This window comes from Triturus cristatus, chromosome 9 (assembly GCF_964204655.1).
Source record: "Triturus cristatus chromosome 9, aTriCri1.1, whole genome shotgun sequence".
Classification (NCBI taxonomy): domain Eukaryota; kingdom Metazoa; phylum Chordata; class Amphibia; order Caudata; family Salamandridae; genus Triturus; species Triturus cristatus.
Window position 1 is genome coordinate 376,371,032 of NC_140592.1, and position 12,634 is coordinate 376,383,665.

The 12,634-nt window shown below is 38.7% G+C and overlaps 1 protein-coding gene across 1 annotated transcript in view; it reads left to right on the top strand.

Moving 5' to 3' along the window:
* LOC146797983 (transmembrane protein 87B-like) overlaps positions 1-12,634 on the top strand; it is a 416,123-nt gene that overhangs the window by 56,952 nt on the left and 346,537 nt on the right. Inside the window, exon 4 of the mRNA XM_085625212.1 lies at positions 6,804-6,923. Within this exon, the coding sequence (XP_085481338.1) occupies positions 6,804-6,923 (120 nt within the window). The remainder of the gene's footprint in view (positions 1-6,803; positions 6,924-12,634) is intronic.

Below are 12,634 nucleotides of genomic sequence, written 5' to 3' on the forward strand. Positions count from 1 at the left end.
AAATGCGTTTATGCACCGGTAAAATTGTACTTACAACATATTGCAGGTTGCATGCACATCTTAAAACATATACAGCATATTCGGTTTTACAATTGTACTGTCCTTTGATCTTTTTCACTCTCTTGGATAAACCAGGTTTATACGACATCGTATTTATCCAATGTGTGCATGCTTTACATTTTATGCATTTTACAAAACCATCTTTACGCTTTAGCCAAGATCCACTCGTGGAACTGCTTTTACTTGAAATCATATTGCTAACTAGCATTTGTTTAAAAGATCTAGCTCTGCGAAAAGTTATCAAAGGTCTTTTGGGTACTAATGGCCCAAGTACTGAATCATTTTTAATCACATGCCAATGTTTTGATACGATGTTCCTAATGGGGCCCTGTAGTTTATTATAGTTTGTGATTAATCTACACTCATTGATATTTTTCTCTGTATCTTTCACTTAAAAAGTACATCCTCCCTTGTTTGTTTCTGTACCTTCTCTAATGAAGTTTGAAGACAATACTCGGTATACCCCCTCGCTCTGAATCGGTTTTTCAAATTCATCAACTGTTTCTCTTTCACTTCTGGTTCACTGCAAATTCGTACTACTCTCAGACATTCCCCATACGGGATACTATTCACTAAGTTCGGCGGGTGAAAACTCGCTGCATGAAGCAGTGTATTCCCCGCTGTATCTTTCCTGTAAAGTTTTGTCTGGAGTTTGAAATCCTTAATATAGAATGTTAAATCTAGAAAATTGATTGAAGTATCATTAATCGTACTAGTGAACTACAAGTTCAAACTATATTTTTGAAGCTTATTGATGAATTCTTTCACATAGGATACTGTGCCCTTCCATACAATGAATAAATCGTCAATATAACGACTCCAGTGTAGGATATTGTTCTCCCACTCAATGTGGTACTGCTTCTGGACCACCTGCTCCTCCCACCAGCCCATATGCAAATTCGCATAGCTGGGGGCGAAGCAGGTGCCCATCGCAGTACCACAGATCTGATGGAACAATTCATCATTAAAGAAAAAATAGTTATTCTTTAAACAGGTTGATACCATGGCTAATAACATCTGGGTATGAGACCATAATTTGATTGGTCTATTGCCCAGGAAATATCTAACCGCATTCAACCCGTCTTCGTGTTTGATGCTCGTATACAACGTTGTCACGTCAATGGTAACCAATAGAAGATCTTCTTCCCACGGTAGGTCATACACTGTTTTGAGAAAAGCCCCCGTATCTTGTATGTATGAGGGAAGTTGTTTAACTAGTGGATGTAAAAATGAATCTATAAATTTTGAAGTATTTTCCAACCCACTGCCTATCGCTGATATGATCGGTCGACCTGGAGGATTTTCGATATCTTTATGTACTTTTGGCAAGAGATAAAACACTGGTGTCACTGGGTTACTAATTTTTAAAAACTTAAATTCATCTTGTGAAAGCATTCCCTGGCTGTGCCATTCACATAATTTTTCATTATATTGTTGATGACTTGCTGACATAATTTCTGCTGTTATTCTCACATAGCAGGATTTATTATTCAACTGTTTACATGCCTCATTTAGATATTTCTTTCTGTCCCACAACACCACGTTCCCACCTTTGTCTGCATTACGTATTAAACAATTATCATTTCTTCTCAATTTAGAAATCAAAGCTGATTGCTGTTTCTCCTGCTTAAGATAATTTTTTATTTTCAACACTCATGCATTTCTCCAGATTTTTTAAATCGTTGATCACCAGTTCATTGAACACATCAATGGAGTCTCTAGCTGATGATGGAACAAATCGTGTGCTAGGTCTGAAAAATGTCATATCACTCTCCCCGATCTCAATTCCTTCTTCTGCTGCTAACTGAATAGCTTGATCATTTATTGTTAATTCTCCTTGATTCTCACTGCTTTATGTCTCTGTAGCAATTTGTCGCATTCCTACCATTAAATCCATATCATTGACATGTAGTTCGCCCAAAATATTTTCATCTATTTTACTCTGCACTGACCCCCTTACAGAGTAATGTTGATGATTGATCGTTAATGTTTTTTCAACTTAAGTAATCTTGCATATTTAAAAATTTCTATTCTCGTTTGAACATAATTAAAGTCTGCTGTTGGACAATATGATAACCCCAAATTTAGGACTTTTTCTTCTAAAGGCGATAGTTGGATATTTGTTAAATTAATGACTGATGTTTTATTGTCTCTTTCATCTTCCATGCCAGTATAATCTTGACTCTTAAGTTTTAATTCATGTTGTTTTGCCCCTTTCTGCCTTTGCTGCCTCTGCCTCTTCCTCTTGGTGGTTTGGCATAATTTGTTTGTACTCTTGGTCGGAGATTGAATCTCCATTCCTCTTGTAAAAAAACAAATTCATCAATTAATGAGGGTATTCTGTCTATAGTTGTACTACTTTGTCCTTCATCAGCTGAGGTTTCTATTTCTGAACTTTGCAAGCTGCTCAGGCCAGATTGTATTTCATTTGGCGGTTTGGCACTGCTATTCATTTTTAATCTTCGCACATTTGTAAATTTCTTCGCAAACGTGTATATTTGGCCGCGCTCATAGTCACCTTTGTCGCGAAGAAATTTCTGTGCCTTGCGTTCCTTAATAGAAACCTCTAATTTTTTCAATCTATCTAACATGTCTTTTCTAAATTTCACTATTGTATCTTGGTTCGCTTCTTTCTCCAACATCTCATTGATTTGCTGAATCTGCTCCAGCATTTTCAAGCGATCAATAACCGCATATTTTATTAGTATAGTGAGCATTCTACTCGATGACTCTTGGTTGTTCTCCGCATATATATATATATATATATATATATATCCGCGTTATGACTGTCCCATTAAGGCTGCTTTACTGTTATGCCTGAACGTTGTTGTTTGTCATGGTTCTGGTATATTGCATAACAGGCTGTAAAGCTGGCCACTACCTCTGTGGCGAGATCAGAGCTATATAAAACTTGGATAAATATCTATTCACTGCTGCCACCAAATGTTTTGTGTGCTCTCTGAAAGTTCATGAGATGCTCAAACTTCAGACACTTTAAGGAAAAATTATGCCATATCTCTGATGTGAAGGGATAACTGCGGGACTTAGGTTCAAGTCCTCCATCTCCTCTGGAGTGGTCCCCATTCCTTGGAAATGCGCCATGGTCTAGGCGCTGCTCAAAAAGCCAAACTTGGACCCAGAACAGCTGGGGGAACTACCGGCCAATATCGCTTCTCCCCACCTGTAGTAAAATATTAGAGAGGCACGTTAACTCGCTACTATCTGGATTCCTGGATTCAAACAACTCGCTTCATACCTCGCAGACCAGTTTCTGGCCCCAACATGGAACGGAAAACGCTCTATTGGCGGTGGTTAAAAAATCCAGGCGAATCCTAGACCAAGATGGTACAGCAGCCATCATCCTGTTAGACCGCAGTGCCGCATTCGACACGGTCAGCCAAGACATGTTAATCCTCATACTCATGAATCTTGGAGTGATTGGAGGCGTCATCACCTTGATGCGGTATTTTCTAGAGGACAGGTTCTTTCAGGTTTTTGAGGGTAATGTCGGCTCTAAACCGATGCCACTCCGCTGCGGTGTGCCGCAGGAGTCCTCCCTGAGCCTGACACTATTCAACGTATACATGAGCCCACTGGCAGAGATCGTCCGCCCTTTTGGCATAAAAATAGTTACGTATGCTGACGATACACAACTGGTGGTATCTTTAAACCACCCGGGAAGCCGGACCTCTAGCCTGGGCCCTTGTCTGGAAAAAGTCGCAAAGTGGATGGAGCTGTCCTGTCAGCTTCTAGGCAATCAGCCGACCTTCAATCCCGGGCTACTATGGCCTAATTGTCTTGGTCCCCTGCCAGTTCCAAAAGAAACAAATCAAGAGTCTGGCATATAGTTGAACCAATTCCTGACTTTTAATTACCAAGCAACGAAGCTGTCGGCCACTTGCTCTGGTATTTTGAGGATGCTGAGGAAAATTCTTCCTCTTCTCCCATTTTGTGCTAGGCAGATAATGGTACAAGCCCTGATTCTTTCACATATAGACTACGGAAACGTGCTCTACTTCGGAGCCCCTCAGTCTACCACCTCTACACTACAAGTCATCCAGAACTGTGCAGCCCGCCTGATCCTTAAAATCCCCTATCGTCAATCCGCCAAACTTGCGCTGAACACTCTGCATTGGTTACCCATTCTGGAGAGAGTCAAGTTTGAGGTCCTTTGTATCGCCCACAAGTCCTTCTGGGGGAAAGGCCCGCCCATTAACCAAGCCATTGCTGTGCCATACTGTCCTAATAGAAGCCTTCGCTTGGCTAACCTTTCACTCGCTGCTGTTCCAAAAATAAAGAGAGCAAGAAGTAGCGTCTGCTCTCTCTCTTATAACGCGGCCACACTTTGGAACTCCCTCCCGCTCCAACTACGTAGGGAATCTAACCATCTTTCCTTCCGGAAACTTTTAAAAACCTGGCTGTTCCAAGCTCACATCCAGTAAAGTCGCCCCCATAGTCCGCGGTCCGCAGATAGCGCTGGGATGCCTTAGAGTAGCTATGCGCTTTATAAATGCTTATTTTCTGCTATTGTATTCTATTCTATTCGAAGCAGCTGATCTGCAGCTGAAGATGGAGCCTGAGAAACAGTCAGTGAATTGGGGAAAAAAATAAAATTTTGCCTGCAAAGATAAACCTCAGGATAATAAGAACGTGCAAGTTTGTGTTTGATCCCCCCGAGTCATAAAAAGGCACTGAGACTGATGTAAACACTGGATTGATTTCTTTTTTTTTTTGGTGGGGTGGTGTTAAAAATGTATTAAGAAATCACCCAGATGCTTGTAGAAATATCATAGTTTGATTATCTCACAAAATATTCATTGCAGAGACCGGCAATTATGCAGACTGATTATAAAAATAAACATTTTGGAACAAAGTGAAGAATTAAAGTGATTTTCTGATGATAAATAACAATGATGGCATTCCAGAAAAGTGATGTTAAAGTCACTGTCTTGTGACATGAGGAGAATTCAAAACAAAGATTGAGCAAAACTGAACAAGTAGCAATTTATGAGAAATCAAATGTTTTCAGAAGAGATGCAATTACTCATCCTCATTGTAAAAACACATCAACTTAGGAGAATATAGACCAACAATACCCTACATTTATGGAAAAGCAGTTTTATGCCTGTGCAAAGTATATTTTGTAGCAGTGATGGAAAAACTAAAAATCTGTGAAATGAACATTGATCAAATGTTTGCCTACACATATGAAGTCAGTGTTCATGACACATTTCCTAACGGAGAGGAATAATTTAAATCTGAGCAGATTTGTCAGTTTCCAATGGCAATTACAGAGTCTATGATCAAGGAAAAAATCAATTGTCTCAAAAAGGAATATATCTGTGTTGAAAAAAATCACTGCATTAAATTGTCGGAACTAAATATGGAACACTATTTATTTTGTTGGTTTTTTTTTAATGCTTATACCAGATTGGGAATTTAATTAATGTTGTATTAGGAATAAATTTAATTTGATCAGCATTGATATAAGAAAATCAGTTCCAACATGGAAAAACAAGTTGTAGCAAAGATAAATGCAGCACAGTCTAGTTTTTTTTGGAGACAGTTGATTTGAAGAAATATGAGAACATTTAAGATGATAGAAGCAAAGAAAGATATTGGAACAGATAACCAGAAGGAAATGGGTACTAAGTTTTGAAAAGAAGACATGATGGCTAGAAGTCATTTCAATAAATTGCTAATTGTATGCAATTGTTCAATGACAACAAGAAGGAACGAAAGGGAGATGATCGGAAGTAAATATTATTAGAACACAAGAGAAGGCACAATGGGTAAACACCAGTTAAGTATTGCAATTATTGGGATACTCTGCTAATTGCTAATGGAGGACGGGAACAGACAGCAAAGCAAGTTTGGTGGTATACTCTCAACGTTTGAATTGTGGAAATGTATTAGTTACATTGCATTACGATGGTAGAGTTGGACTTATTAATTGACTATTCCTCGTTGCATGATAAAATTAGGATATGTTTGCTTTTGAATGAAAGTTATTTCCACCAAAACCGATAAAGGCTGATTAATTGATATCACTGAGAATTAAATTCAATTGGAGAATTTTGCTATATTTTAAATTATAGAAATAGATAAAATAACCAGGATAATTTGATGCAATGGTTTGAATTTAGATTGGTGGAAATGCTTTGTTTACACTTGAAGATGTGCATCTTCACATGGGGAGAGACAGATGACCGTTGTTTCAATGAATTACTGACCATGGTTTGGATCATATTCAAGAAGCACCCATATTTAAAGGAATATATCTAATTGAACTGATTTAAGGTAGTCTTAGCCATACGGGTGGGGCTGCATAATCTGAGATTGGAAATGTAAAGAATAAATCAAAACTTGCTTTGAAGTGTGCAAAAGTGTCATGCCCCTTCTGGGATTGGTAGATGTTCAGTTGATTAGAAAGAGAATGACGCGAGTAAAGGAATACTGCTTGTACTGTTATGCACCATTTCCGAATTGCCGAGGAACACTCGAGCAATAGGACATGAGTTCCAAATGTCTAAACACTGCCAGCACTTGGTTTTGATATTTTAGGCCATGTATTTTGCTCCCCTAGTTTTAGCCAACCCTTAAAGTATTCCAACAGTCCTTTAAATGGGGACTGTAAGTGAAAGCTGCTGTTGGAATGAGATTCACACAAGTGCCTGCCTTTGAGCCAACAAATTTACATTGAATTAGTGTATGAGGGCTCTCTGTTTTTTCTTCTTTTACAGAAAACACATGCGGATATGTACCTGCAGCTTTACGATAAGGTGATGGAAAATGAGGATTCAGGCCAATTCATCCTTCAAGAGGGGAGAATTGAGTGCTCTAAACATATGACTGCTACTCCGGTAAGAATAATTATAACTTCAGTGTGTAACACTGTTCCTATATACTTTGAAAAGCTCTCAATAGGTCTTTACATGTTTTTGTAATTATTTGAGAGGGACATTAATTCTTCAAACAATGTAAAATTATACAATTGCAAACACAAGACAAGAGAAGAATCTGGGTTGACAAGTATACCGAATATAGCCTGAAATGTCTTAGTCATGTCCCTTAATCTTGGGGCTGGTTGTATTTCTCTCCTCCCAATATGCCGATTGATAGTTTCACCTCACCTGATAGTTATCTTTTCGTAACTTTGCTCCAGTTTTTTAGCATATTGAAATGATAAATGTCCCAGATTGGTTGAGAAGTGTTCTTCCATTGTTGTACTGTCTACATGTGGCCAATTAAGAATGCCAGGAAAGTAAAAATGCACTAAATCCTATCATTATGAACATGCTATCTGTTGAGTCAGTATGGCCCTTAGTGGCAGAGATCTTATTGAACGCCTTCTACCTTAATGACTGTATGGAAGGGCATGTTGCAAATGCCCTTGATCAGCTGTTTGTGATTAGCATTCAGGGAAGCGACAACCCTGCCCTGTGCCCCATCAACAGTTTGACTGGGATAATATAAAAATCAAAAATATTTTTCAAGTGGTGGATTCTATACTTAGTTGTTTAAGCCTCATGTGCAAAGCTTTTTTGAGGACGTTAACATCCTAATTTGGAGAATCTGTCCCTGTAAGACTTCAAAAATGGTTTTCTTTATGTACAAACAGCGAATTGCGATTCAATAACACGAGAATCACAATTTGTGTTTGCTTCCAAATACCAATTAGGTATTTGGAAGGGGTGCCCCTTCCATATACTGAATCGGAATGAAGTGTATTCATGTTTTGTGACCAAATTCAGGTTGCAAAATATTAATCTTTTACCAACTACAAACTTGTATTAGTAACTCGTATTAACCCATTCGCAAATGGGAAGGGGTCCCCTTCCCCTTTGTGAATGGAAAAAAAGGTTTCTTAAGAGGAGTCAGTGTGCCATGAGACCATTGTGTCATCTTAAACAAACAAAATGAGTAGTAAGAAACTTTTCTTTTTTTAATGCGGTCCTGTGTCCTTTATGGGAAAGTGGCTGTATTAAATAAAAATTAAAAAAATTAAAATTATTGCTTTATTAAAACGCATTCACAGCCCTGGTGGTCTGCTGACCCATCCCTGTGATGGTGTCGATTCCTAAAGGGTTGCAAATTGTGACCTACCTCATTAATATTCATGAGGTAGGTCAATTTGCAACCCACTAGGAATTGCTGTTTCAAACTTTTAAGCTTTCTTATATTAGAAATTGCAATATCCTAATTGCGATTCATTAAGAATCCCAATTGGGAAGTCGCAATCCCTACATTTTGTAGCTCAGGCCTTTGGTTTGCTGCAATGCTCATGTGACTAGAATCGGGTGATCAAGTGAGCTTTAAATGAGCTATAGTGGGAAGAAACCTTGGACGTCCCTAACATATAAATATTCATTAGAAAGTCATAAGGTTGTAAAGCACCCATTGCGAAGCTGGGTTGGTGTACAGGACTTTCACAAACAAAACTTGCATGAGCTCAGCATTTTGTTTAGTTGCTTAGTGTATGGGCTAGAAGTCTTGACTTTGTACCAAGTGGTTCCAGCCTTCTGAATGTAAAGTAGCAGTTGATATGTGAATGCTGGAGCTCTAAAATGACTAATGGTTTTTAAGATTAGTATTTTAATTATTGTAAAATAACCAATTGGAGTTGATTGCGAGGGTCTGGTTAAGTCTCAAGTTTGTACAAGGACGCTTTAACTATTTTTAAAGTTATCCAACTAATTCCCCCCACATTGGTCTCCCAGAGGATCTCCATATGCCATTAACCAGGATGCCGTTTTTCAGTTGGTTTATGGAAGAGTAGGCACATTATTGGCTGCTTACACCCACTATCTCACATTGACCAAATACATTTTTGTCACTCCAGAATTGACCTTAATACATTAATTGATTACTATGTCTCGTACATACTTTACAGTTTATTAAATTACTTTTGCTGTTCTTGATCCTGGTTGCCAATCCTTAGTTACTGCACTGCGTTTTGAATCGCTATAGATGTGCCAGAAACTGCCTATCACATCATCTTTTGATAGAAAATGTGGTGATTGTCCTCCACTGCTCCTTCGGCACACTTGCTCACCCTTTGTTTTTTATGTATCTGTATGTTTAGTTTGACACTGTTGCTGATTTAATCAGCACACATGAAAATAGTTTACATTGCTGCAACTCTGTTTCTGTTAAACCAAAGACCCTTATATACTGAAACGCTTCGAGTTGTTGACCATTTGAAGCCTTTGCGGATACCTTGTAATTTCAGTGGCAGACAGGTATTTCTAGGTTGGTTACTCAGTAACCTGGAAGAAAATAATAATTTTCACATTCCTGGATCTGGCGTACACGATTGATTGTCTCTCCTGTAATGTTTACCTTAAATCAAGATGTTTGAGATTACCAAATGGCTGCTTCAATGTTTATCCAGTTGCTACCATTTTGAAGTACTGTAACAAATCAAAATCAATATACCCCCCACCTATATTTTGGCACTTATTTTGTAGATTTCTGCCATTTATGTTGTTCTTGTCATAACACAGTAGGAGAGAGTGTGTGTGTGTGTGTGTGTGTGTGTGTGTGTGTGTATGTGTGTGTGTGTGTATATATATATATATATATATATATCACACACACACACACACACACACGTGTGTGTATATATGTGTGTATATATGCACTTTATTTCTACTGTCACACCATAAAAGTTTTACAAACCTATTGAAATCACATATAGCAATGTTTAATAATCTTCGATTTACCGAACATTAGAAATATTAAAATAATTACCAATAAAATATTAATTTAGTATCATCTCAAGTCAGTGCTGGAAATCTCCTATACGAATTACAATCAGTTAAAACAATCATACTTCTACATTAAATAAATCCATATCTAGGACATAGATCAATCATTTCAACCAATCTTGGTTGATTGATTGAAGAAATAGACATACAGTTCCAATATAATATACTTCAAACCATCCAGATATTCATATATTGACAAATTAGCTAGCGTAATCAATAATGATAGCTTTGGGTGAATTAGGGCCTTGTTTCTTGGATTTCATGCACAATAAAGAAATCTGGAGACCGCAAAACCTATTTGTTCCCTTGGGTCACTTTTAAAAATCCTTAAAGCCTCCGAGTAGTGCCTCACCCCCATATTCTACAGATAACTATTATCCATTTCTTACGTGCTGTCATGCAAAGGAGGCAGAAAAACAGAAAATGTACTTCCATCTCTACAATCTGTGAACAGCTTGGGCAATATTTAAAATCAGGAGGTGTGAAGTCTTAATGGAAGAAGGCCACATCTAAATTGTCCATATTCTGTCCATATATGGCTCTAATCTCAGAAAACATTTGTGATTCAAAAACAGTCCAGGTATACCCCCTTCCAGCTGGTCTCTCCAGGTCTGTTGCATCACTTACTCCCAATATATTTGTTTCACTTTTTGAGCACCTGCTTTAGTTATCTCTTCTGGAGAACTTCTTATTCCCCCCCATTCCTATGCTGACTGAACGTTTCCTGATTAACTACACTTCTTTATCAAGGGATATCAACTCCTTTAGTGATTCCCTGTAAGGAGCCAGATCTCCAGTGGACCAGAGTCTGATCCAATAGAGCTAATGTTTGAGCAGGGTAATCAAAAGTATAGGATTTAATGCCAGATCTAATCTTAAAGTTACAATAGGCGTACTTACAGGCAAGTTGAAAAAGGCTCTGATAAAGTTATTCTCAATCTTAGTGAGGGTTTCTGCTTTCACGTAGCCTCATACCTCAGGACCATAAATTGACCCTGTTAGTGCTGAGGCTCTATAAACAGTGATAGAAGGCGACACCGAGCCCCCAGAGGTGGGCATATAGTTCCTCCCAGTTGCTGAAGCTTTCTGGTGGAAGATAGTTTTGCTTTTTTTTATAGCTGGGCCACCTTGTTTGATTATCTAGGTGTTAGATTATCAAAAAACCTAAGTGTGAAACCCGCTCGAGTGGAACCCCATCTATTGGCACCTTCTCTCTGTAAGATCGATGGTGATTTATTATCATAAGTTTGGATTTAGTCGGATTTAATTCTAGGCCCCTTTTCTCACAAAAACCTACAAAAAACATTCAATTCTGATTGCAGCCCCATAGGGGTTCTTAATATGAGTAGAGTGTCGTCCGCAAACATAAGGATTGGAAAGGGGACTCCTGCAGATTTAGGGGCATCGTGCCTACTTTCAGCCAACCATTTGACAGCCCCATTGATAAATTGAAAAGAGTGGGAGCAAGGACACATCCTTGTCTCACTCCACCGTTAGTATCAATTCTATCCGATAGGCCCTGCCATATTCCGTCTCACCCTTGCATATGTTTCTGCATGTAGCACCCTCAAAATTCATAGTAAATCTCTTGGTATTCCATAATAATCCAGGACTTCCCAGAGATTATCCCTCGGAATCAGGTCAAATGGCTCACTTAAATCAATAAAAGCGTCATATTGATGGTCCCACCTCAAGGGGTTATATTTCCGATATAACACCTTGAAGCATAAGACCTAGTAATGTTGTGTAGTTCCTATAAACCTATATAGAATCTGAGTTTAAACAACAAATACTGTAGTTTTGGAGTCGGGCTGATTCTAGACACCCCTACCGAATATGTTAGCCTGTATACCAGCTAGCTCACAGTGCCACTAGAAACTTCTCATACCAAGTAGACAATAGTTCTTGGTAACTATCGAACATGACAACTCTGTCCCATCAGGGATCGTGGAAACAGTGACACTTTTTCGCTCAGTCACTCGTGCTCACTTTGCCTCAGAGAGATACACAGAATAAACGGTGGGGATGTTACTCAATAGGCATTTATTGAACCAGCGTCATTCTAGTGTGCTGAAACAACCATTAGACAGTAACAGATATAAATGATTATAAGCACTAACAGAGTAAAAGGATTTTAGATTTCTACCATCGTGCTAAAACAATACAGGCAAGTATATAAAATACATGACAGTAAAATGTGTACTCCTACGATGCGTCCCTAACTAGATGTACCTGAGTGTACCTAGCATGTATGTGGGTGTAAAGCCAAGAATCCCTCTAGGATAAAGTCAACCCCATTACCTGAAGTGAGAGACTGTGGAACCCCGTCTTGATCTCGAGATGGACACCCCGCAAGGGATGTCAGACTACTGCGAGCTGGAGTGTCTGTGTGCAGGAGTCTCAGCGTCTCGCGTCAGTGTGTCAGCATGGAAGTCCTTTTCTCCTCTGACTATCTCAGCAAGAGATGATGTATATATACCCAAAGTGGTACCCCCCGGGGATATACCTTGCTGTGTCATGTCGGGCTACGATGATGAAAGGAATGACCCTTGTACATAGTTATTATGCAGGAGATGGTAGGCCTTCTGTGATTCCAAGACTTCTCATGCATAATGAATTACGCTGAAGCTTTTCGGAGAAAACCCCATGTTATCTTTGGACATTACTGCAACCAGGTAAAAGGTCAGTACTAAGAACCGTTATGCAATGTAATGGTAGGGTAGAATATAGGTGATAGGTTGGTGATTCTTGAGCCTATATTGGGGTACCTATATGGAACATAACAGTCAAGGATACCAATCTTG